The sequence below is a fragment of the Podarcis vaucheri genome (assembly GCF_965113315.1).
Source record: "Podarcis vaucheri genome assembly, chromosome: 13".
In the NCBI taxonomy this organism is placed as follows: Eukaryota; Metazoa; Chordata; class Lepidosauria; order Squamata; family Lacertidae; genus Podarcis; species Podarcis vaucheri.
The window spans coordinates 40,289,050-40,315,774 of record NC_138751.1 but is presented as its reverse complement, the minus strand read 5'-3'; the positions used below and the strand labels follow the sequence as shown (position 1 = coordinate 40,315,774).

At 44.6% G+C, this 26,725-nt stretch overlaps 1 protein-coding gene and 1 long non-coding RNA gene across 2 annotated transcripts; both read right to left on the bottom strand.

The window, feature by feature from the left end:
* Positions 1 to 459: 459 nt before the first annotated feature.
* LOC309516624 (vomeronasal type-2 receptor 26-like) lies at positions 460 to 26,483 on the bottom strand (the record flags this gene model as incomplete). Its single annotated transcript, XM_082195383.1, has 8 exons — positions 460 to 1,358; positions 1,983 to 2,109; positions 3,524 to 3,751; positions 6,275 to 6,675; positions 9,347 to 9,482; positions 20,399 to 20,678; positions 21,974 to 22,219; positions 26,365 to 26,483. 8 exons carry the CDS (start codon positions 26,481 to 26,483, stop codon positions 460 to 462), a joined length of 2,436 nt encoding a protein of 811 aa, XP_082051509.1.
* LOC309517604 lies at positions 12,819 to 15,137 on the bottom strand. Its single transcript, XR_014213209.1, has 4 exons — positions 14,767 to 15,137; positions 14,071 to 14,298; positions 13,204 to 13,330; positions 12,819 to 12,918 (listed from the first exon to the last, which is right to left on the bottom strand). It is a non-coding gene; the product is annotated as an uncharacterized lncRNA (long non-coding RNA).
* Positions 26,484 to 26,725: the final 242 nt, after the last annotated feature.

Below are 26,725 nucleotides of genomic sequence, written 5' to 3'. Positions count from 1 at the left end.
GGGAAACCAAGCCTTATGAGCAACAGCTGAGGGAGCTGGGTATGTTTAGCCTGGAAAAAGGAGACTGAGAGGAGATATGATACCCATCTTCAAATATCTCAAGGGCTGTCATAAAGAAGATGCAGCAAGCTTTTCTCCTGCTACAGAGAGTAGGACCCAAACCAATGGATTCAAGTTACAAGAAAGGATGGAGGTGGAGTTTCTGGGCATCTCTACACTTTCCTCTGTAAAATTGGTGGTTTTTTGTGTCCACAAGAATTCCTTAGTTTTCCAATTGTGCCCTTGGGCTCACAAAAGTGGGGACCACAACTCGGGGGGGGGGCGGGGAACCACCTAATTTTTTTTAATGTGCAAAGCAAGTTCAACAAATAAATACAATAAAATTATATCATGAAGTCAGCAGCAAAATCATTACCCATATTCCGGGGTAACAGAAAATAGTGACAACAGAGTACTTTGCTATTTCTTCTTTATTAACTGCTGTTTGTCATTCAGATCAGGCCTTAATATGATAATGTAGCATTTCGGGAAAAAGATGGAACCCAGTAAACCAGCACTGGAGACCAAGATGGAGAAGATCTCCACAGCCACCATGTGTTTTCCCTTGGAGCTCAGGTAGACTGGAACAAAGGAGATCCAAACACTACAAAACAACAACATGCTGAAGGTGATGAATTTGGCCTCATTGAAGCTGTCAGGCAGTTTCCTGGCTAAAAATGCTACAACAAAACTGACAATGGCCAGGAGGCCCATGTAGCCCAGGACACAGTAAAACATGGCAGCTGACCCTTCATTACATTCCAGAATGATTTCTCCCATCACAGAGTGCTTGTCAAAATGGGGGAATGGGGGAGAGGTTCCCAGCCACACAGTGCAAATACCAGCTTGGATAATAGTACAAGTGAAGACAATGGCGCTTGCCAGTCTTTTCCCCACCCATTTCCTCATTCTGGATCCTGGTTTGGTGGCCATGAATGCCAGAACAACGGTAATGGTTTTGGCCAACACACAAGAAACAGTCACTGTGAAAACCACACCAAAAGCCATTTGTCGGACAAGGCAGGTCACTCTGTCTGGTCGGCTGAGGAAGATGAGGGGACAGAGAAAACAGAGAAGGAGAGACAGGAGGAGAACGTAGGTGAGGTCCCGATTATTGGCCCTGACAATCGGTGTGTCCTGATGCTTCATAAAGATGGCGAGGGACAATATGGTGAGCAAAGAGGAGAATACGGAGCCAAAAGCTAAGCTCATCCCAAGCGGTTCTTCCAAAGTCAAGAAGCTGATGGACTTTGGAATGCATTGTGTTTGGTTCCTGTTTGGATAGTGATCTTCTGAGCATCCGACACAGTCATTCATGTCTGAAAAGAAGAAAGGATTCCCTATAAGGGTGCAACTTGAGAGTAGGTATGCATCCTCCTGGCAGTATGGGACTTACCAGTTGGATGTGCAAGAGACAATCCTTTTCAGACACAGGAGTGACTAGCATGGGGAGAAAGGGCTGTGGACCCCCCTCCCCCAGACAATGATCTCTCAGTCGCTTGCCTGGACAGTAAGGTGGTGGGTCTGGAGAGCAGGAGGCCTGTGCTTTACAGGTGCACCGGTGCAACTCATCTCCATCACCACCCAGGTAATCCAGTGATAGAAAACCTCTGGCCCATGGGGCCATTTTAGCAAGTTATACCTACCGGCCCTGTATCTGATGTCATCTCTGAAGTTAGGTGAAGGACAGGTAACAGTGTGCTTTGTAAACCCCAACCATAATCTGATCATTTGGGCTTGCAAAGCACCTCTTTGAAAATGCTGGGCCTCGTTGCTGGGCCATCACCTGGTTGCAATGAAGAGCTCCAAGTCTGTGAACTTCAATGACCATAGATATCAGAACTACATCAATAGCAGCAACTATGACACCTTTCACACTGCCACAGACCCTTCACAGGAAATCTAATATGGCACATATCTGAAAGCTACCTGATGTCTCCTACCTTTCTGGTATGAAATCTTGCCTTCTGAACACGGAGCACAGTCATAGCAGCAAAATTTCTCCCCTTCCTTCTTTTTTCTCCTAGTACCAGAAGGGCAATTTTTGTTGCATTGAGAGAGGGGTGGCACCTGTGAATTATAATTAACCATTAGGAAATGTTTAGCACAGGTTGAAGAATGGACCTTTGGAGAACCTGAACTCCATTTTCTGGGCTGCAAGGGATCAAGTGGATGGGAGAAATTGCCTGCTGAATATTAAGAGAATTTTGAAAACAATGAGCTGTCAACAGTCATTAATGGCATCTAATGAGACAGAAGATGTTTTTGTGACTTTGAAAAGGAAGTTATGGCCATTTCAATGTGTGTGTTTTTTTAAAAAAAAAATCAAAGGGAGGGAGGGAGTTCACCTGAACAGTAATACTATTATTTGGAAAAATACGTTTCTTATAAAATTCAAAAGGTTTCAAAGTAGAGTTGAAAGGATGTTTTGACATCCTAAGTGATTTAAATAAGCAGCTACTGTATACACTTTCAGGTTCCTTCAGTTTTTCCAGCTGAATAACACAAATGTTGGGGACTGAGAACCCCAGACTAAATACACTGGGCTAACAGAAGTTAGGGTAAGGGGACCCCTGACTGTTATGTCCAGTCATGGATGACTCTGGGGTAGCGGTGCTCATCTTGCTTTATTGGCCGAGGGAGCCGGCGTACAGCTTCCGGGTCATGTGGCCAGCATAACTAAGCCGCTTCTGGTGAACCAGAGCAGCACATGGAAACGCTGTTTAACTTCCCGCTGGAGCAGTACCTACTTCTCTACTTGCACTTTGAAATGCTTTTGAACTGCTAGGTTGGCAGGAGCAGGGACCGAGCAACCGGAGCTCACCCTGTCACTGGGATTCAAACTGCCAACCTTCTGATCGGCAAGTCCTAGGCTCTGTGGTTTAGACCACAGTGCCACGCACATTCCACAACTTAAGCAGCCTCAAAACCAAGGATAGTGCTGGACTCTGCCAGACTTCTGCTAGTATATCTTGAGAATTACTGACCTCCAAACCAGGCATTCTCTGCAGAAGTCTGCCTCGTCTGTCTCCAGGCTCACCTCCCTTTTCTTTCTCCCCAAAGAAGTTGGTTGGAGGTTAGGCTTAGGTCACACTCTGCTGGCCTAGAAATCTATAAAGAATGTGCTAGACAGGGAAGTGGAAGACCAGGGTTCAAATGAAACTCATTGGGTGACCTTGGGCCACTCACTGCTTCTCCCAGTCTACACTGCCTTACAGGGTTGTTGTTAGGATAAAACAGGAAGTAAGCACACAGCCTGGAGCTCCTTAGAGGAAAGGTGGACTAAAAATGCAATAAACAAGTATATAATAATGAACTATGTCCTGGCCTCCTTCAGGGCACCAGAGCCCCACAACATTCATAGAGGTTTTCATAAACAACAAGTGGGGGAAAATACAGGATCCATGTCTCAGGTAGGCTTCCAAGACGCAAGCATCTCCTTTAGGACACACTGGAGTTGCAATTTCCTGAAATCATGCCCCACCTGGTGAAAACTCCTGTGCCACACCATTTTGTCTTCATTGATGGAAAACTCTTTTCCTGGGGGAGCATCCAAATTCATCCATCCAACCTTCATTCTGATGAAGGAGTTATTTGGGAAAGTGACCAAGTTGGTAATATCAAATCCAGCTTCTAATTCCCTGTTCTCACTAAAAGACACTTCTTCTCCCGCACTGTTGTTAAATGAGACACTCCTAAGAAATGGGTGGAGCTGCATTGAGATGGCAGGAAAAGGACAATTGTTTAAAACTCAACCTTATCTTATGTTCGGCATCGCCTTTTAATGTGTCAATGCCTCTTCCAAGGCAGTAGACAAGATTTCATATAATCACAAAATAATAACAATAGCAATAATAACAGTAAATGTAGATCTCTCTTTCCTCTGTAGATTCCTCCGTATAGGACTAAGGCACACTGTATATGTATTTCAAAGCTTAAACAGGACTTCCCCTGCCAGATTTAAAGCTATATTATGAAGCTTTGTGTCTTTGCTGGGTGAAAGAATGGATAAAGTTAGAAAACACAGAATTGTTGGACTTTGAAGGTTATGATAATAGATTCGGTTGGCACGCGTATTTATGGTGTGAAAAGAATAGAGTGCATAAAGGTTTTGAAAACCACATCTTTAGAGGATCGTTGATTGAAGTCTGGAATAGGTATAAAAATTTATTAGAGTTTAAAACTCCATATTGGCTATCACCATTGGAGATAATGAGTGTGAAAAAGATCAATATGACAGGGAGATGGATTACTTATGAGAATTTGATAATTAAAGAAGGTAATAAATGGAAACTGAGACCATATGAAGAAGTTAAAGAAAATGTGAGTGACTGGTTGCACTATTTTCAGTTAAATGCAATGTTCAAAAAAGAGTTGTCAGAAAGAGGTTTTCAGGAAAAGAAATCTAGGTTTCATCAAGAAATCTTGAATAGTGATGTTAAATTTTTATCAAAAATGTATAAATTATTACTTGAGTGGCATACAAAGGATGAGGAAGTAAAATCAATTATGATTCAGTGGGCCAAAGATTTTGGCTATAATATACAATTTGATGAGTGGGTAAAATTGTGGAAAGAAGGAATGAAATTCAGTGCATGCACTACAATAAAAGAAAATGTTATGAAAATGATGTATAGATGGTATGTAACACCAGTGAAACTTGGTAAGATGTATAAAGTCAGTAATAAATGTTGGAAATGTCAGGAAAAAGAAGGAACATTTTATCACATGTGGTGGGAGTGTAAGAAAGTGAAAGGCTTCTGGGAAATGATTTATAATGAGATGAAGAAAATGTTGAAATATACTTTTGTTAAGAAACCAGAAGCATTTTTATTAGGAATATTAGGGAATGAAATTAAAAAGAATGATGTGACATTATTTAGGTATGCAGTGACAGCAGCTAGAATTTTGATGGCCCAGAAATGGAAACAGGAAGAAATGCCGACGAGGGGAGAATGGAGAATGAAACTGATGGAATATGCAGAAATGGACAAATTAACGGGGGAAATTCGGAACCAGCGTGATCAGAGATTCACCGAGGACTGGAATAAATTCACAGAGTATACCAAAAATGTATGTGAGGAGCAAATAACGCTTTTTGGCTTTCAAGAAGCTCTGTGAAAACGATGGATAGAAATGTTGCTTAAAAGATATGATAAGATTAAGATTGTTCATAGAATCATAGAATCATAGAGTTGGAAGAGACCACAAGGGCCATCGAGTCCAACCCCCTGCCAAGCAGGAAACATAATTAAAACTATTGTTGAACATAATTGAAACTATTGTTGAACATAATTGAAACTATTGTTAAAGTGCAATATAAATTTAAGAAATGTGAGTAATTGTGATTATATGGAAAATTGTCAGATAGGCTGAGGGAAGTCTAAAAGATGTATATGTTAGAAGTGGATGTTAAATATGGATGGAATGTATATTGGAAACTGAATAAAAATTAATTGTAAGAAAACAAAACAAAGCTTAAACAGGACTTCCAAAATCATCATGCAAACATCCATGAAGTTCAATGCAGAAAGGGTAAAAATGAAAGAACAGGAAAATGGGGGGGGAGGTTAGACTGAGGGAGGAACAGGCAAAACAGGCGTTCCTATTAAGACTCTAGTTGAGATAGAAATTGCCATTGACAATATCACACCTAGCTATTTTGAAGAGCTGAAGCGCAGGTGAGCGGGTTGTATCCGATTTTCTCAGAAATGATAAATATTACTATAAAAAGGTGCTTTGTCGTCCAAAATGAACGTCACTGTGTATTTCTGATGATACCATTGTAAATATGTTGCCAAAAAAAAATTGGCAAGATTAAAGTGGCAGCATTCATGGTAATTGCAACTCAATAGAACACAGCCCAAAAATCTGATGCTGGACACTTTGTACCACTCACTCTGGAATATAGCTATAACAAAGATAATCACAAATAATTTGAGATTTCGACAAGGACTAGACACATTTTATATGATTTGGCATATACAGCAGAACCAGTATTTCAAAACAACCCCCCACAAATCTGGCAAATCTGGAACTATGCTTGGCGATCTGATAAAATTGGATTTAATTTGGACTTTAAAGTCTTTATTTAACTCACGTGCAACTACACATCCTACCTGCCTATTTTACAGTTTGGTTATTCTTCTTTCAATTTTTGTCTGTTGTTAAAATTGTTGTCTTTGCTTTATCAACAATATAAAATGAAATAATATAATAAAAAAAGAGCCATTACCTGCCAAGGCTGCAATTTCTGAAGCTGCGGTCTCCATCTTCTCACAATTCCTCTGTCTTTTGCCCTGGATCCGTACATGGCATCATGTAGAGCATGTGCCACAACATAGACGGCATTGTAGATGCTGTAGGTGTGGCCAGTCATGCTTATCTCAAAGCCAGACGAGGGGAGGCTGTCCAGTTTCTCCTGTCCAGTGCAGGGTTCACTGAACTCAGTACTGGATTTGGAAAAGAAACAATAGAATGTCTGCAGCCAGAACTGCTGAAGAAAACCATCTTCACCTGCCATGAAAGGATTGAGGGAGCGAAGTAGGGTCTTGAATCCTTGCACCTCCTTGGAGTGCACTGTGAAGCAGATGGAGCCATGAAATGGTTGCATATCCTGGCTTGTTCGAAAGGCCACTGCTGAGAAATCCAGTTGAGCAGTCATAATCCATACCTTCTCCATAGATGTCACGTTTTCCGCTTCCCCTGCCGCGAGCAATAGCTGCAAAGAAAGCATGGACTTGCCTTCTCCATAGACAACGACAGCATTGGCTTTGCTTTCCGCAATAGCAAGATAGGCTTGGAGCCACTGGGAGATCCTGTCATAATACTCTTCAAAATATGTGCCTTTTGAAGTTCTCTCTGAAAAGGCCAAGCAAATGCCTTTCTGGAAAAGCTGAGTTTGCAGGATTTCCATAAATTTTTCTCCACTCTTACTATCCACAGCGAGCAACCCAACCCACGTCCATCCAAACTGCAGAAGTAACTTGACAATCCCAGTGTACTGATGAGCTTCATTGGGCACCATCCGGTAGAAGGAAGTGGATTGACTTGGACCAGCATCCTCTGGGGCAAAGGAGCCATAAGTGAGCTAGAAGGAAACGGATACTTAATTCCCATTAATGCAGTAGAAACATTGATTATGTGTGGATAGCAGTGATGAAACCATTGTGCTTTGGACCCACTGCCTTAGTAAGCCCGTTAGGGAATGGGCAGATGAGGAGGAGTGGTGGAGAGCAGCACCCCAAGAACCTTCCAGGGAGAAGGAAGGGGGGAGAGTATGGTGTGGTGGTTTGAGATGGGTCACACCCGAGAAGGAAAAAGGACTAGGGAAACAATAGGTGAAGAAGAACAGGAGCAAGGTAGCAGTAAACAGAGACAGGAGTCAGATACATTAGAAACAGTACAGCAGCCAAGTGACATGCTGTCACTGAAGAGTTTGCCAGAGCCCCCTCCTTCCCAAAGGGCCAGATGTGTTCTGTGTGTCTCAGAGCAGAACCCAAAAGAGAATTGTTCTTAGCAGCCACCATAGGCAGCAGGAGGGGTCTGATTTCTAGGAAGCAATGGCTGGTTTGGTGGCAGCTCAAGAGTGAGTGTACTTTCATGTCTTCCTGTGAATTAAAGTAAAAGAATATAAAAGCTCTCTCTGTGTCTCTGATTTCACTAGGTAGATAACCAGTGAGCTGTTGACGGCAACAGTGACAGCCCCAAACTCTCCAGGTCAAATTAATTAAAGTAATGTGGAAGCGACTATTGAGCAGCCTCCGCAAATCATCCTGGTTGGAGTCTACCTAAGGCCGGCAGACCAAGCTGTTCGCATACATAGACTAGGTGTGTTCAACTATCTGCAAAATGCTCCATTCATACCCTCTGAAGAACGTGCACACGTTGGGAAATGGATGAAGGTGGATGAAAGCTTTTATTGAATACAATCTGAAATTGTCAAGAGGGCTATGATGGAATGCAAAACTTTTCTCGACAGGACAGAGGAAAGAAGAATGAGGGGAAGTCACCATGTTTGACTCTTACCTGGGGAATCTTGTAGACACCTAAGATGGCTGCCATGTGGAGGGAAATCTCAAAGTCAAGTCCCCCAATGACTGCCCTCAGATTTTTCTGTTTGTCACACTGGTAGTTGGGTACGAATCTGTAGTGTGTAGAGAGCAGCTCCAAAGTGGCCCAGTAGGTCATCCTTTCACTGAAGTAACTATCAAAGATGTGGAATCCTAATGTGACATTAGGTAATAGATTGGAATTCTTGTTGATTTCCTTGACTGCAAACACCAAGGCCAGAATTTGCTGATAGTATTTTGGTACAACACTGCAATGAGAGTTGGACATCAAAGTGTTTTGCTGTGTACCATTTTTTGTGAATTTGTTTAAGGAAACTTAGGTTCCCTGCCTTTCTGTGCTAGGGAGCAACAAGGCAGCTTACAGGCAGATTTAATTAAACCAATAAAGAATTTGGTTTAAACACACACACACCAAAAACTGAATCACACCTTTGACTCAAGTGAAGCTTGAGTTACACTAAGATGGCTAGATCCTAGTAAGCCAGGTGTCCTTCAGCTTATATTTGTGAAGTTTGTACTTCCTGCCTAAGTGCAGAACCTTACATTTGTCCCTATTGAAATTCATTTTGTTAACCCAGTTCTCCAATCAGTTAAAAAAACCTTGAATTCTGAGGCAATGGAGCAATTTGTCGGACCTTACATTCTTGGCAGAGTTTGAGTTCCAACAGATATTGGGGAAGTTGAGGTCCCCTATGACCACTGTATCTCTTCTTTTGGAATGTTTCATAATCTACTCTAGGAAGGCATCATCCAAGTCTTCAGTCTGGCTTGGAGGTCACTGTTATTTCTCCCTCCTACGATTTTAACCATATACTTTCAATCTGTTTTCCATGCTGCAGGTCATGGATTTATTCACAAGTGTACACATCCTTTACATATAATGCTCCTCCTCCCTTCCTGTTTGGTCTACACCTTTAAAACAGATTACCCCTCAGGTCCTACATTTCAGTCATGAGTCCCATCCCACCAGGGTTCAGTAATGCCTACTAACCTACTAGGTCATATTTGCCATCCTGTATTAAAAGCTCCCATTCATCTTGCTTGTTTCCCATACTCTGTGCCTTTGTGTAGAGAAAACTGAAACTAGGAGTCATTCTCTCCAGCTGCTTCCTTCTTGTAGTTTGTTGCCCTTTTGCAGGTTTCTGGAGCCCGACCTCAGTTTCCCATGCATCAATTGCCCCCGATATCAGGCAACCTTATGTTGCCTGTAATGTTTTGACAATTACTCTGTGTACTTTTTCTTTGAAGATTCTGTAAAACCCAATGGTAGAGCATTTGCTTAGGTGGGGCTGGGGCAGACCCCTGTCTGAAATCCTGGAGAGCCACTGCTACTCTGTGTAGACAGACCTGAGCTAGGTAGACCAATGGTTCCTACTGGCCAGTCACCCATTTCCTGTTGACATCAGAATGCTGGGCTCTCTAGATTATGACACCCATGTGACTGGTCGTGGCCATGGCTCCTCCTCTCCATTAAGCACTGCTCTGGAAAATGGGGTGGGGGAGCTTTGGGGTGAGAGAGAAACACACCACCCAGAACATAATGTGGTATCTCACTGAAAGACTGCTCTTTCTTTGCTTCAAAGCTGGATCCTAGATAATCCACCTCATTCCTACAAATGTGACTAGAAATTTATTGTCTGTCTTGATCATTTTAGATGTTAAAATTCAGGTGGTGGGGAGGGTTAAGTCTAAGACTGATCCTATGTTCTGGGCATATTTTGCACCCCTACCTATAAGTAATAAATCCCCATAGCGAAAATAAATACGATGTATTTATGAGCCCACATGGCAACTTAGGAATTAATATCACATGGGAATTGAAAATTTGCAATACTTACAATGGATTAAGAATCTGATGGATGGATGGCCATTGTATGAAGGTTTCATAGTCAACAGAGGACACGATGTGAGAAGCAAGTGCACCAATGATAAGGTCACCTGGCTGATAGTACTTGTGAGGGATGTGGAGGTGACTGATGCTCCGATTGACATTTGACAGATTCACCATTTGAGGCAGCGAGAAGATTAACAGCATCAACACTGCCATACTAGGAACAATACATTGCCCTAGACAGAGATTTCCCTGTTTACAGCTAATCAGCATTGGCATTAGAAACAGCCTCAGTACATTAGCTTGCCTTAAATGGCACTCTCTGAATGCACCAGCTAAATTCCCAAGACCTAGGATCCAACTCCAGGGGAAAGCTCACTAAACGAGTCGGCAGCACCTTAGCATTTGCTGGGGATGGCAGAGAGGGTTTTAATTCTTTTTAGACTGGATTCTGGAAGTCTATGGAGGTCTAATCAGAAGCAGATTATTACCATGTAATTGATAATAACAGGAGAGAGAATAATGATCTCTTTACCTCAGCTGGTCCATTGGAAGTAACAGAGACAATGATCCACACAGAATAATCCCTCAGCAGCCTCCTTCAAGTGTTTTCAAGGCATTGTAATGAGGGGGGAGCAGGAATAAGCCTGTTGCCCCTTCCCCTCCATTGCATCCCTGCTGCCAGTTTCATCACCTACTGTGCTCCCAGAAGAGAGCCTCTGCAGCTTTCTCTACTCACTGTACTTTCTTACATAATCCAGAACCCTAAAAGTTGTCAATCACTCAAGAGAATCTACACAGGTAGAGAAAGCTCCTTGCTGGGAATCAACAAGGACCTCTGACCTGCAGCAGTTAGGCCAACCAAGCCTCTCCATTGGGCTCATGGTCCAAACCACATTCAAATGTCCATCAGCTGATGTTATGTGAGGCCAGGCATGGGGCAGGTAAACCCATGGGGCCAAGATGAATTCTAGCCACTGGTAGAATTTGGCTGGAAAGGAACAATTGTGAGCAGACTGAGTGACTTCAACGCATGGCTGTGATGATGGACTTGCCTGTCTGCAGGCCTTTTTAGGGCCCCTGTATATATTCACCTAAATAAACAAAAAATTGTAGAAATGAAAGGTGCCCCCAAAGGTCATCAAGCTCCACCCCCTGGAATGCAGGGATCACAACTAAAGCATCCGTGACGGGTTGGGTGGGTGACATGAGGAGGACGCAGCAGGAAGGGCACATGCCCATTACATCCTCCTGACGCCCTGCCAGCCCCATGCTGCTTTGAGAGGCTGGGATGTGGGATCGGACTTGCAAAGCAGAACCGGGCTGGTATGGGTGGTGTGAGGAGCAAAACATGCCCTGGAAAAAACTGTGCCTGGGGCAAAGACTGCTCTTGTGATTTCACCTAAACCCTCTTTTCTCACATGCTGCTTTGTGAAGAGGAAAGTGCATTCAAGAGCAGAGTTTGAGACACAAAGGGGATTGTGAGCTCCGCCATGACTCTCGGATTCCAAGGAAGCAGCCCTAGACTTCAGACCACAGGCATGTAAGGCAGGCAAAATTTAAAACAAAACTTGAGGTAGGGAATTTATCTCCTGGCTCTTCTTCAAATACTTCTTCATACACACAGAGAGCTGCATGTCCAAATATTCTGAACACATGGTGGATCAAAACAAAATGTTGATCTCAATTCCTTTGATTTTTTATCACACGTACACCATATGACTAGATATATTATAAGAATAAGATATGGTAAAATAAGGTAAAATAAAAAGGGTATGTATGTGTAGTTTCTTATTGACAGCATTTACATGTAGCTCATACAATGTGTTTATGCTGTCATAGTGACCTGGCCTCATGGCTGAGGAAAAGGATTTGGAAATAAAACAAACATTTGTGAACGTTCCTTCGAAATAAATCTCCTCTTGCTAAATGTTGGGTAATACAAATATATCGTGAGTAAATATTGTGTATACAATGTATACTAGAATATTTTATTAAAACTGCAATCCCATATACATGTAGTGAACTGCAGTAACTTCCATGGATATTATTGCCAATTAATTGTAAAACTGTAGCCTGAGATCGTTTGTGAAAGGACAACAATGTTCCGGTATGATTTGTGAAGTATCAACCATGACACAACAAACATGGGGAACCATGAAGAAGAAGAAAATGGGTTGCTTGGTTGGTTGCTTTTAAATGCCCCGCCTCTAAAAAAAATCTAATTCAGTTTCTCATTAATTGCTCTCTGATGTTTAGGTCAGGCCTCAGCATAACAATGTAGCATTTGGGAGCAAAAATGGAACCCATTAAGCCAGCACTGGAGGCCAAAATGGAGAAGATCTCCACAGCCACCATGTGTTTTCCCTTGGAACAAAGGAGATCCAAACACTACAAAATAAAAACATGCTGAAGGTGATAAATTTGGCTTCATTAAAGCTGTCAGGCAGTTTCCTGGCTAAAAATGCTACAGCAAAGCTGACAATGGCCAGAAACCCCATGTAGCCCAGGACACAGTAAAACAAGGCAGCTGACCCTTCATTACATTCCAGAATGATTTCTCCCGTCACATAATGCTTGTCAAAATGAGGAAATGGGGGAGAGGTTCCCAGCCACACACTGCAAATACCAGCTTGGATAATAGTACAAGTCAACACAATGGCACTTGCCAGTCTTTTCCCTACCCATTTCCTCATTCTGGAACCTGATTTGGTGGCCACAAAGGCCAAAACAACGGTGACGGTTTTAGCCAACACACAAGAAACTGTCACAGTGAAAACGACACCAAAAGTCATTTGTCGGAGCAGGCAGCTCACTCGTTCTGGTTGGCTGAGGAAGATGAAGGGGCAGAGAAAGCAAAGGAGGAGAACCCAAGTGGTTCTCCAAAAGTCAGGAAGCTGATTGTCTTTGGAATGCATTGTGTTTGGTCCTTGTTTGGATAGTGATCTTCTGAGCATCCAATACAGTCATTCATGTCTGAGGTAAAAAAGAAAAGATTAGATGCAGACTCATCATGTCTTAAAGAGCAACTACAAATTCCTCCAATATGGACCTCTTAGGATGAAATTGGAAATATCTTAGCTATTTCCCAACAAACCAGATACAGTGTAATGTGTTTGAACCCCAAGCCAACTAGCATGTGTAGCTACTGGAGCCTCTTACCATCTTCATCTGGTATGTCAACTGTGGACATATTTGGATCGGGATGGCCTGGCCACTGTAGTGTGTGAGGGGGGGAGGGGGGAGAGTTGTGTCTCTTACCCTTCTGGGAAGCAATCCTTCCTTCGGGACATGGAGCACAATCATAGCAGCAGAATTTCTCCCCCTCCTTCTTTTTCTTTCTGGATCCAGGAGGGCAACTTGGGCTACACACAGAATGGGGTGGAACCTTTCCATTGGAATAAGCATGGGAACAGTTTAGCACATATAGCAGTATAGGATCTTTGCCTCCCATTATCTCAGCTACAATTAGGAACGCATGTCATTCCAAGCATTCTCAGTATTGTATGCGCAGTGGGATTTTAGTATTGACTAAGAGGTACGAATGACCTCCTTAGAACCAAGTAAGGGAGAAAAATACCACTATCCACAATTGGGGGGTGGGGAGGTGCTTAAAATGGCTTTCTTTTGAGCCTCCTTCAGGCACTACAGAAAATGCACAGGGGCTCAAATTGAGGAGTGGGTGAATATTCACCAGCCCTGCACTCAATGTCCAGAGACCTCCTTGGTGTACTTGTTCCCCCTCTGATCTTCCTGTGCTGAGTAGGGGGGTGTAAGGAGCAGTCTAACACACATATCTGAACATGCTTAGAAGCCTCTCTGGGATTTGGAACATTGTGTTATTATCACATTTCCCAACTGAAAAGAGGCTTCAGCTGACTCCTTTTAGAAGCTTCCTTCATATCTTCCTGCCAAAGACAATGAGGAATCAGGGGTGTAGTATGAAGACCTATAAAACATACTGGGTAACAGGTCCTAAAAAAATAAAAAAGCAAAATAAGGATTCCATGTTCCACATGTGCTTCAAGATATGTACCACACTTTGATAGGAACACACTAGACTCATGATCTGCAATGCAATAATATTTTGTTTACCCACATCTCATGGACATTGCTGTCATTCCTCACCTGGAGAAAACTTTTATGCCACACCATTTTGTCCTCATGAATGGAAAATTGCTTTCCTGGGGGAGCCTCCAAATCTATCCTCCCAACCTTGATTCTCACATAGGAGTTATTTGGGGAAATGACCAAGTTCGTAATATCAAATCCTGTTTCTAATTCCCTGTTTTCACCAAAAGATACTTTTTCTCCAGCACTGTTGTTAAATGATACACTCCTAAGAAAGGGGTAAAGCTGCATTGAAAGGGAAACAAAGGAGCAATGAATTAAAGCCCTAATGTCACTTCTTACTGAACTCAGTTTGGGGCAGATCGTCTGCCTGTAAATGACAGGGATTTTAAAGCTCAGACTAGAGCTTTAAATCTTTTGAAGGGTGGTTTATACACCTTTTAAATAAGCTAAAGCACATAGTTCTCTGCTGAACAAGAAACAATTACAAGGGCTAAAGCCACAGGGTGGAAGCTTTTGATTACAGATGCAGTAGCCCCAAAAAGTCTCAATAACATCTTGCCATTCCACTCTGGACCGTCTTGCACAACAAATTCATCATCAAAGGCACTGAATTCATTGTTGCCCACTTCACTACAAGAAACACTGGTGGCTACAACTCTCCCCTTCCTCCCCTCTCCCTGGTCAGAAGAACCACAGAGCAATTGGAGAAGCCACCAGAATTGCTGGCTTGGTAGGACTTTTCCAACTAACCAATAAGTGTCTTAAAGGCCCCCGATAGCAGCGTAAGGGGATGAGAGCTTGTAAAAGGGAAAGAGCAATGGAGGACCTCACTCCCCCAGCCCCTAAACTGTGAGATGAAAGCATCCAAAATGCTAAGGAAAGGCTTAATGCTCACAAGGGCTAGAGAACTCTGTGATATCCTTTGCGGGAGGCACTTATTTCAGTTGGTACAATTATGGCAGTTATGAACAGTCTTAACAGAGCAGCAGTTATGTTCTGTTATGCTGCTTCCTGTCTCAGAGTTAGTCAGTCTGTAGCAGTTTTTGTCTTAGGTTCAAATCTATGTCAGATGTATTGGTAACATAAGGAACACCTGCCTGTTTGGTATATTTAATCTAACCTGTGCAAGTACACTGAGTAAAACGTATTCTCTGTTTAAAATGTGAAAGAGAGTCCATTGCATAGTTTTTATAGGAGGGGAAAGGGAATTACTTAAAGGGTCAAACAACCCAAGCTTTCTTCCACATAACTCTGTAAATAGGAACTAGTGTTTAATTCCTACATAAACGATCAGAGAATGAGGTCTATTTCCTGGCAAATGATAACTTCCCTTTTCAAATCCCTGTCTGCAATGGCTTTGCAGTTCTGGCAGACACCATGGGCAATGAGGAGAGATGGGATCTCGCCCACAACCTCGGCCCTCCAGATGTTTTGAGACTACAGTTCCCATCATCCCTGACCACTGGTCCTGCTAGCTAGGGATCATGGGAGTTCTAGGCCAAAAACAACTGGAGGGCCAAGGTTGAGGAAGCCTGACTTAGACAGTCACTTCCAATATATTGTGTCTTGGAAAAACCATCAAATTTATTTCTCAAATTCTCTATAGGGAAAATGCAAATGAGCCACACTGAGCGTTTATTGCAGAGAAGGAATTAATAATAGAAGAGACTGAAGATGAATGAGAGAAATGCTGTATGGTTATCTATACTAATTTTCAGGGCACTGTTGCACATACCCCTGGACATCATGATCCTGCCCATGTCAAATGGTAACCAGTACCTGCAAAGCTTGCAGCTTCGGAAGCTCCTGCATCTCTCCTTCCATCGCTGCCCTCTGTTTGGACCTGTGCAACAATGTGTTATGTAAAGCATGTGCCATGGCATAGACAGCATTATAGACACTGTAGCTGTGGCCAGTCATGCTCATCTCAAAATCAGATGAAGGGAGATCCTCCAGCTTCTCCTCTCCAGTGCAGGTTCCACTGGGCTTCTCCTCTGTGTTGGAGTTTGGAAATAAACAGTGAAAAACCAGGGTCCAGAACTGCTTGAGAAAGTCATCTCCATTTTCCTCAAAGGGGTTTAGGAGCTGAAGAAAGGCTCTGAATCTTTGCACCACGTTTGAATGAACTGTAAAGGAGATGGAACCTTGGAAGACTTGCATATCCCATCTTGTTGGATAAGTGGTTCCTATGAAATCAAGCTGAGCAGTCAGAATCCACACTTTCCTCATAGGTGTCCCAGCCACATTTTCCCTTTCACATTGTGCTAACATTGGTTGTAAGGCAAGTATGGATGCAGAATTCCCGCAGAAAATAACAGCACTGGCTTTGCCCCTAGCACTGATTTAAGAAGAACGGTGTGCTGGGCTGGTCCCACAGGTTAACCATGAGGTGAGGTCCGAGTCCAGTCCAAAGTCGAGGGCATGCAGTATGGAGGCAGTCCGTCAAAGCTGAAGCTGGGTCCCAGGCAGGGAGTCGGGTGAGGTCAGGAGCTCTGGCAGACAAGCAGGACAGGGTGCAGGCAGGAACTGGCTACCAACAATGTTGCTCCCACAACTTGGGACTGGCTGACTTTTCTCTGCCCCAAGGCATAGGGCGGCCCCAGTCCACAGGTGCCTCACCTCTCCTGGCCCGGAGGCAAGCACTCCTCCTGCGGGAACTTAGGAGAGGCTGGAGGGTTACCGGACCCAGAGGCAACCTCAGCTTCCCCTAACGAAAGCCAGGGTTGATGTTCCACCCCCACCCTGCTTAGGTGGTGAGCCGATTTGGGCTCGCCCGCGGAGGCTGATGGACCCTGATAGATTCCGTCAAGCCTTGCGGGACCTTTCTCCCCCTGGCAACTCATTGACTGAGCTTGTTGAGGGCTGGAATACCCAGCTCCTGGCAGCCATCAATGAGATCGCACCTAAGCACCCTCTGCGACCCCGCAGAAACCAGGCTCCCTGGTTTACTGAGGAGCTCCGGAAAATGAAGCGGGACCTCAGACGGCTAGAGCGAGTGTGGCGGGGTGCCCGTGACGGAGCCTCAAGAACATCTTATAGGGTTTTTATGAAAACCTACGAGATGGCAGTGAAGGCCGCTAAGAAGTCCTACTTCTCGGCCTCCATTGCATCCGCTAGCTCTCGCCCGGCACAATTATTCAGTATAATTCGGTCTTTAACGTCCCTCGAAGGACAGCCAAATTTAAATAACAATTCGACACACAGCTGTGAGGCATTTGCGAGCTTTTTTGCGGAGAAGATCCTGTCACTCCGCCATGACCTCCCTGCCAATTTGGATACAATAAAGGAACTGGAGGCCCCTCGACTGTCCTCGGGTCCAGTATTGGACCACTTTGACCGGATATCCCCAGCCGATGTGGACAGACTCCTCCGAGCTGGAAAGCCCACCACTTGCCCTCTCTACCCGTGCCCGTCTTGGCTGATTAGAGCATGTCCAGACGAGGTGCGGGCCCCCCTGGGGGATATCATCAATTTGTCCCTTGGCACCGGGACATTCCCAGGGGAACTGAAGGAGGCAGTGGTGCGCCCGCTCTTAAAGAAAACATCATTAGATCCCTTAGATCTATCCAATTACCGCCCAGTTTCGAATCTTCCATTCCTGGGTAAGGTGATTGAGAGAGCGGTTGCTGAACAGCTTGGTAGGTTTCTGGATGAAACATCGGCTCTGGATCCATTCCAGTCCGGCTTCCGCGCTGGTCATGGGACCGAGACGGCTCTGGTTGCCCTAACAGATGATCTTCGTAGACAGCTGGATCGAGGCGGGTCGGGGCTGCTGATTCTTCTAGATCTGTCAGCAGCTTTCGACATGGTCGATCACGAACTTCTGGACCACCGCCTCGCCGACGTGGGGATCCAGGGCACAGTCCTTCAATGGCTGCGCTCGTTTCTCTCTGGTCGGGGACAGAGGGTGGCGCTTGGGGGGGAACTGTCATCCCGCCACTCCTTGGTGTGTGGAGTGCCTCAGGGTGCGATTCTCTCCCCGATGCTTTTTAACATCTTTATGCGCCCCCTCGCCCAGCTTGTCCAGAGTTTTGGGCTGGGCTGCCATCAGTATGCCGATGACACCCAACTCTATCTGTTGATGGATGGCCATCCTGACTCGGCCCCAGACACACTGATCAGATGCTTGGAAGCTGTGGCTGGATGGTTACGTGGGAGCCGGTTGAAGTTAAATCCTTCGAAGACAGAGGTCCTCTGGCTGGGACGGGACGATATGGGATTGAGGGGGCAACTCCCATCTCTTGCGGGGGTGCAATTAGTGCCAGCACCGTCCGTTAAGAGTTTGGGTGTAATCTTCGATACCTCCCTCTCCATGGAGGCGCAGATTGCAGCTATAACAAAGGCGGCATTTTTTCATCTCCGCCAAGCTAAGCAGTTGGCCCCTTACCTCTCTCGCCCTGACCTAGCCACTGTGATCCACGCGACGGTCACCTCCAGACTGGATTATTGTAACTCGCTCTACGTGGGGCTGCCCTTGAGACTGACCCAGAAACTCCAGCGGGTGCAGAATGCCGCAGCGAGACTCCTTATGGGGTCTTCGCTGCGGGATCACATTCATCCAGTGCTATACCAGCTGCACTGGCTCCCGGTGGAGTACAGGATCAGGTTTAAGGTGCTGGTTTTAACCTTCAAAGCCCTATACGGCCTAGGACCCTCGTATCTACGGGACCGCCTCTCCTGGTATGCCCCACAGAGAAACTTACGGTCCTCAAATAAAAACATCTTGAAGGTCCCAGGCCACAGAGAGGTTAGGCTGGCCTCAACTAGAGCCAGGGCTTTTTCGGCTGCGGCTCCAACCTGGTGGAACGCTCTGTCACAAGAGACAAGGGCCCTGCAGGACTTGACATCTTTCCGCAGGGCCTGCAAGACAGAGCTGTTCCACCAGGCCTTTGGTTAGGGCACAGCCTGACTCCCTCCTTTGGCAATCTTTACAATACTTTAGTTTATGGTTGCCATCAATTTTTGATTTTAATTAATTCTTATGATGTTTTTATAATGTTGCACTATTTTAGTGTTGTTAGCCGCCCTGAGCCCGGCTTCGGCTGGGGAGGGCGGGATATAAATAAAATTTATTATTATTATTATTATTATTATTATTATTATTATTATTATTACTAACGGGGCTGAGAGTGGAGCACCTGCGGGCAATGGGTCCTCCAACACCTCAGGAGCCAGAGCAGACTCAGCTGGTGCCTGCACCTGAGGACCCAGCACAGGTGAGGACCATTCAGGCTCATGCCCCAGCCCCGGCTCAGCTGGTTCTGGAGGCAGGGAATCCTGTGCAGGCTGCGATTCCTCAGGTTCAGCCTCCGAGTCCGAATCCCAGGCCATCAGAAACGGCCTGATATGGTTGTTTACTTGATACTATGGTAGAGGCGGCCCTGGCAGAGGCTATGTTGACATTTCCATTCCACCTTAAGGAACAGACATGGGATTGTTACGTGTCACATGTCTGTTTACGTTCCAGCACAGTATGCTGGGAACTTCCATTGTGTGTATTGCTTTTGCTTTTGCCGTTCTCTCTGAGACAACATGCGAGAGAGAGATGACATGTTTCTTTGTCCTGATTTATGATTAATAAATCTTTAGCTTTAGTATGCTTCCACAAGCTTCACGCCCATTCCGTGTGCACATTTCGATCTGCTGATTGTGTGCCCTGGCTGTGAAGCCCGGCTCACTGATTTATGTCGGAGCAGAGGCGGTGGTCTTCGCACCAGGCCACTGGAAGGAGACGGCCCAGCCGGGGCTAGCCAGCTGGCCTCCCGGCCCTCTGCATGTCGACAGGCTATTCTCTCACTTTCCTCCTCATGGAAGGTGTAAAAGGTGACATCAGAGACAACCTTTTGGTCACAGCAATCCATTTATAGCTCACCAGGCACCAGTAATGTTTTCTTTCAGATGCAAGGTGAACTTATAAAAAAAAAATATTTTAGCTATTTATATTTTTATATATCTAAATCCTTTAAATATAGAAAACCTCCTAAAGTTACTTACCATTAAATTACGTTTTTAAAACCCAGTGCTATTTTTCTAGAAAAAGAGGTGCTGGAGCCCACCATGAACTTCTCTCTTGTTCTCATAGAATGGCATTGGTGCCCAACTGAGAGGTGCCTGCACTGAGCTATGGCAAACACTGGGTGAACACTGGTTAAAGGTCAAGGGTAAAGGGACCCCTGACCATTAGGTCCAGTCGTGACCTACTCTGGGGTTGCGGCGCTCATCTCGCTTTATTGGCCAAGGGAGCCAGCATACAGCTTCTGGGTCATGTCGCCAGCAGGACTAAGCCGCTTCTGGCGAACCAGAGCAGCGCACGGAAATGCCGAACACTGGTTAGGAAACATAATAATAAGTGAGCTGCGAAGTGCCCAAATCAGTATTTTACCTGGGGAATCTTGTAGACACCCAATATGGTTGCTATGTAAAGGGATGTTCCAAAGTCAAGACCCCCAATGACAGTCATCAGATTTTTTTCAATTCCACACCTGTAGTTGGGATGCATGGAAATAAGGTCCAGAATGGCCCGGTAGGTCATCCTTTTACTGGTGTAACTGTCATAGATGTGGAATCCCAAGGTGATATTAGGCAAGATCGTGGGGTTCTCATTGATCTCCTTGACCGCAAACACCAAAGCCAGAATATGCTGATAGTTCTTAGGCATAATACTGTAATGGATAGAGGAAGGATAGTAACCAACATTTCTAGATCTGTGAAACATTTTCAGCTTGACATATTTTCAACTTGGGATGCCATGTGTGTTTGTCATAGCCTGGCTTGGAGGAGAACAAATGGGGCTCTTAAAGCCTACTTCAAAGGTAAGATCAGCTTTTAAGATTCCTCACCAAAAACTCTTCTCCGGCTTGGTTTAATATTCCAAGGGATAGACCAGGGAAGGGCTCACACCTCTTCTCCAACATGCTATCCTTTGGGAGCCTTTGCCTATACTGTAGTGTGGCTGCTCTTACAAGAGTATCTACTGAATTGGCCGCCACTCTTTACCTCATCAGAGCTATGCATAATTTGTTTACATTTGTTAGATTCCTCACCCAAAACTCTTGTCAGGATTGCTTTAATGTTAAGACCAGAGAAGGGCACCTCACTTTACCTCCAACATGCTCCCTTACCTCTGAAATCAGGATGGTGCTGTGGAGAGCATAGAAACAGGTGGAATTTCTATTTCTCTCCCCATCCCTCACCATAACACACTCTGGGGTCAAAGCAAGCCTCTCTCAAGAACTCAAAGTGAAACCAGAGAGCTATTTTACCACTTGCACTTTGGGGAGTATCCTGTCACCTCCCCCATCCCCTATATCTCCCCTCCTGCCTGGTGATGGGTACTGGAAGCTTTCAACTGTTGGATGTTGATTACTTCTCCGAGGGTGCTTCCAATGTTTTGGGTTGTGATTCTAACACCTATGAGGAAATTCAGTGTGAAGTGTGGGACAATGCAAGCTTCACACATTATTTAAGCTCCACACAAACTAATCAGAATGAGTGCTCATTAAAAAGCCAACACTGTCTAATATGGATGAATGCTAAATAAACAAGTCATCTGAAAGTGACTCTGGTGTTTGCACCTGTTTGGGGACTCTGCTTCTCTTACTTCTTTGGCTCTTCAGTGCATTCAGAAGCCCCTCATTTCAAGAAGGGCTTCCACAGCGGAAGCTCAGATTTCCAAGTAAGACTAAACCTTTGCTCTTCTAATAAAGCACTGCCTGGAAGAAAATTGTGAAGAGGAGGGAGGAAATGGGGGATCAGAACTGATCAGCAAGTCCAAGCTATCTCATCTTACTAGCAGTTTCAGATCACCATTTCCCTTCTCTAAGCTAACTCCTCAGTTTAGCACCTCTACTATTCATACCTCTGACGGGGGGGGGGAGGGAATCCTACCGAAATTTATGGTTAGCATTGGGGAATCAGAATCAAATGATTTGTTGATGTGTACGTGCTTACTACTTACAAGAAAGTACGGACTTGATGGGTGATAAGGATTTCTCTGAAGTCTTCTTTAGCAAAAGAGCCAAAGATATGAGAAGCAAGTCCACCAATTATAAAGTCACCAGGCTGATAGAATTCATGTGGAATGCTGAGCGAATGATTGGTGGTGCAACGTTGGTTATGTTTGCACATCACATGTGGCAGAAAGTAGAGGATGTACACAATAATCAGCAGCATACTGAGGCAAATGTTCCTTCTAGTCACACATCTTTACTTCCATCGAGAACATGCCTGTTAGCTTCAGAACCAACCTCACTAGAAACTTTTGCCCTCACACAAATGCCATGTCATTCCACCAATCCACAGATTAAAAGACTGTCTTACAACTCTCCAAGTGAAAAGTGGAAATACTGCCTCTTCCTCTGCCCTCCCCATTGTTTGAAATGGCAGGAAGGGATTCTTTAATACTAGTCTTTGTATAGTATTCTTTCAAAATCTATGAGAACCTTATCCAAAGGAGATTCAGTGATGACAAGTGTGATAATTACCAATGAGATAATAACTAGGTGCTGTAATTGCTGGGAAGATCAGAAGAATGGAGAAAAACATGTTTTGTGATGTTTCATGAAAAGCCATCTCTGTCAATTCCTGAGACGACACACAAAGGGCACACAAAGTAAACTACAAAGAATAAGAAAAGAACAGTGAGCCTGTCTTTTTTCAGAGAAGGAATGCTTCACTTGACCATAGAATATGCATTATCTGTCCTCTAAACCTTCCTGCATGAACCTCCCTTTTTTAGCTTACTGACTATTACACTAAAACAAACTAGGGGAAGGCAGGTTCGATTTGAAAATAGGAAGGTTTATACAGGGGCGGATCTACTAGGAAATGAATGGGTACTATGTGGCACCTGTAGCAGTGCCAATCTGTAGTTTCAGCACATGGATAATTCCTAGGCTTTAATGGTCTAATACATCAAAGAGGACACTGCTGACAACAAAAATGGTACAAAGCAATTAATATAAAATAACTGTATGATGGAGAGCATATGAATATTAACTATAGAGTAGTCTGAAAGAAAAGACTGGCAGTGGGATATACTACTGTTTCCTCCTTATTAACTGCTGTTTGTCATTTAGATCAGGCCGCAACACAATGATGTAGCATTTGTGGGCAAAGATGAAACCTAATAAGCCAGCACTGGAGGCCAAGATGGAGAAGATCTCCACAGCCACCATGTATTTCCCCTTGGTGCTCAGGTACACTGGAACAAAAGAGACCCAAACACTACAAAACAACAACATGCTAAAGGTGATAAATTTGGCCTCATTAAAGCTGTCAGGCAGTTTCCGGGCTAAAAATGCTACAACAAAACTGACAAAGGCAAGGAAGCCCATGTAGCCCAGGACACAGTAAAACATGACAACCGACCCTTCATGACAGTCTAGTATTATTTTGTCCATCACAGAGTGCGAGTCAGAATTGGGGAAAGGTGGAGATGTTCCCAACCACACAGCACAAATACCAATTTGGATAAGGGAGCAAGAAAGCACAGTGGTGCTTGCCAGTCTTTTCCCCACCCATTTTCTCATTCTGGATCCTGGTTTGGTGGCCCCAAAGGCCAGAACCACAGTGATGGTTTTGGCCAACACACAAGAAACATGTTAGTATCTCACCTTACAGTCAGAGGTAACTGGCCTCCCCCAGGCAATTAAGCTGGATACTTGATGACCTCTCCGCTGCGTCTCCCGGCAGGCTAGGTCATAACTCCGGTGATTCTCCTCATCAATCAGACGTGGAGAACACACCCTCTGCTTCTCTCTTCTTCTCTCCCTCCCTGCATTGTCCCCAGGAAGGGGAAATGAGACAGACAGGAGTCCTTTTTACATGTTTATTCCTGTCACTCATCAGTACATAGAAATGCGTCTGTTCCCTTCAGACTCCATCAGAAGAGACTCTAACTCCACCCCTGTACTTCCAGCACAGGTCACATGACACACTGAGCTAACATCTGGTGCTCAGTACAGAGAATAGGCTCCACCTTTTCTCCAACAGTACAGTGCAAAACAACAGCATCCTGTTTTGCATTCCAGCCATCTGGAGCTGGCCTTTGCCTTGGTGCTTTTTCCCAACATACTCCCCCAAAAGCATCAATTGGCAAAACATGATCCAGAGAAGAAAACAAACAGTTGTTATACATATAACATTCCCCTGTTGTTTCAGTTCCACCCTTGGAACTTCCCACCACTGGTTTCACCAGTGTACCTCTCTGGTTGTCTGGTTTCCAAGGAATGAGTGCTTCTGCATTCCCTTGGCTTGCTACTCTCTGTTGTGTCTTTGTCTCTGACTTAGACACTGCTTTAACCTGCTTTGAGTTGTTAACAATAGCAACACATGCAACAGCTAAGTTAGCAAACTCTTTTGAGTACCTCTTTGGTGGTACACCCTTTGTAACTCTCTCAGACCTGCGTATGAGGTTCTGATCCTCTCTGCTCACTGGTTCAACCTCTGGACTCTGTTGAGAACCAGTAGCAATGGCTAACAGTGGTTCTTCCTTCATCTGTGAAGGTCTATCCATTGTGTGAGATTTTCTCTCAATGACTGTTACAACTGAACTCTCTGAGCTATCAGTGTCATCATCATCAGTACCACTGTAATCTGTGACATCAGAAAAATCATCATCATCTGAATCGTCACCTGTGGGAAATGTGTGTTCTACAACCCGCTCTTGCTCCGCAGCACTCTCTAGGAACCTTGTGAGAATCACCTGACCAGATTCAGACAAAATTACTCTGTAGAGACCCTTTTCATATCCCACAAAAATGCCTCTGGCATTCTTTACTCCACCTGGAGCTTCTGTTCTCACATGAGACCCGAAAACCTTAAAATAGGCAACAGAAGGTTTTCTATTGAACAGCTTCTCAAAAGGAGAACACCCCAACTCTGTTGAGACTTTTCTCAACCACACATGAAGATAGGATGCTAGCAATTCGGCCCAATATTCATGTGGCAAATGTGAACTCAGCAATTGCGCATTCATCCCCTTTTGCAATTCTTTGTTCACTCTAACACAGACCCCCCTGTTCCACGCTTCAGTCGAAACAGCAACTTTGTGGTCTATCCCTTTTCCATCCAGGAACTTCTGAAACTTCTGTAACAGAAAAATTTGCTTCTCATCTGTGAAAAGACAATCAATGTTAGCATCATGCATATTTTTAACCTTGTCACAAAACTCCTGAAACTTTTCTAAAGTTTCTTGCGGTTTCTCCATCATATAAACCCAAGAATAATTTGTGAAACAATCCACACACAAAAGGTAATATTTTGCATTGCCCCTAGATGGTTCTAGAGGACCAATCACATCAGCATACACCCGCTGAAACGCTCTGTCGACCTTCGGCACCTTCCGGGCGCTCTTGGTCACACCTGCAAGAGAGATTACGTTAGAATCAGAAGAATTACATTTCATGTAATCACTTTGATCAAAAGTCAACAAATACAGTCCATCTTTCTCTCTGGCAGTAAGAAACAGTTCTCCATCTTTGTAGATCTTGCAGCTTTTAGCATCATAGGACAGTTTCAGTCCTTTCTTTGCAATCTGCGACACGCTCAGCAGATTAAATCTCAGTTCTGGAACCAGGTAAACATCGCTTATAGTCAAGTTCAGACTCTCAAGATACACAGTCCCAATTCCAGTTGCTTCCAGCTCTTGACCATTGGCCTGTTTCACAGTGAAGCTTTGCTTCTTCAACGTCGAAAACAGTCCTCTGTTCGGGCATAAATGTTTTGTACATCCCGTGTCGATTATGAAGGCGTTCCCAACATCTGGCGTGGTTCCTTTCGCCATCATAGCCTTTGCAGGTTTCACCTGGCACTTGGTACGGCTTTTGCCTGACGCCTCAGGCTTCGTAGAGCTGCTCTTTGCTCCTCTTGACTGTCGTGGCTTCTTACAGTTCCGCTGTAGATGCCCAGTCTGTCCACAATTGTAGCATCGGACAGCACTCAGTGCTACTCCATGCTCTCCAGTAGATTCAGCAGTGGGAAGATGTGAACTTTGTTCTACCCTCCCCCTGTCAGCAACACTCATTGCACCTTGTTCAGGAACACCAACAGTTCCAACAGCCACAGTTCCTGCACTCTCCCCTCTGGGGTCAAAGCTCTCCTCAGCTTTCGATGATCTCTTAGGAACTTGGCCAGCATCATCTTGGCTCACCCCTTCTGGGGTAGTTATCCATCCAGACCCTGATGAATAACTGTCTCTGGTCAGGGGAGATGAACAGGGCAGGGCTCCCCCTTTCTTGGCATCCATTTTGAAGCCAAGCCTCTGGCTTACACTCTCAAACAAACTGTAGAATCCAACAGTTGTTGTTTTTTTTTCTGTCTCAGGCAGGCAAACTGCAAGTTGTTTACGCTCTTGCACCTGGCAGCTGAACTCTGGCTGCTTTGGAAAGTCCCTTCCAAGAGCTCTCAAACGTGTAGTCAAAACACACTCCGTGGTTTTGTTTCGCTTTCCCAGCCTCACAATCCATCTGCGTAGCCAGTAACTTTCCACGCTCGTTACTTAGCAAGAGTGCATTCAGGACTTCTTATCTGAAACCACAAGAATTTGTGGAATGCAGGCTTCAGCTTCGAGCTGCAGGCCTTTCCTCCCGGAGCTGTATTTTTCCAATACGCAGCTCCCGTGAACCAGGGAATTAATCAACCTGCGTTCACACTTTTAGCCCGAAATGCAGCATACCTTGATCTCCGTTGCTTGGAAACACTTTCCTCT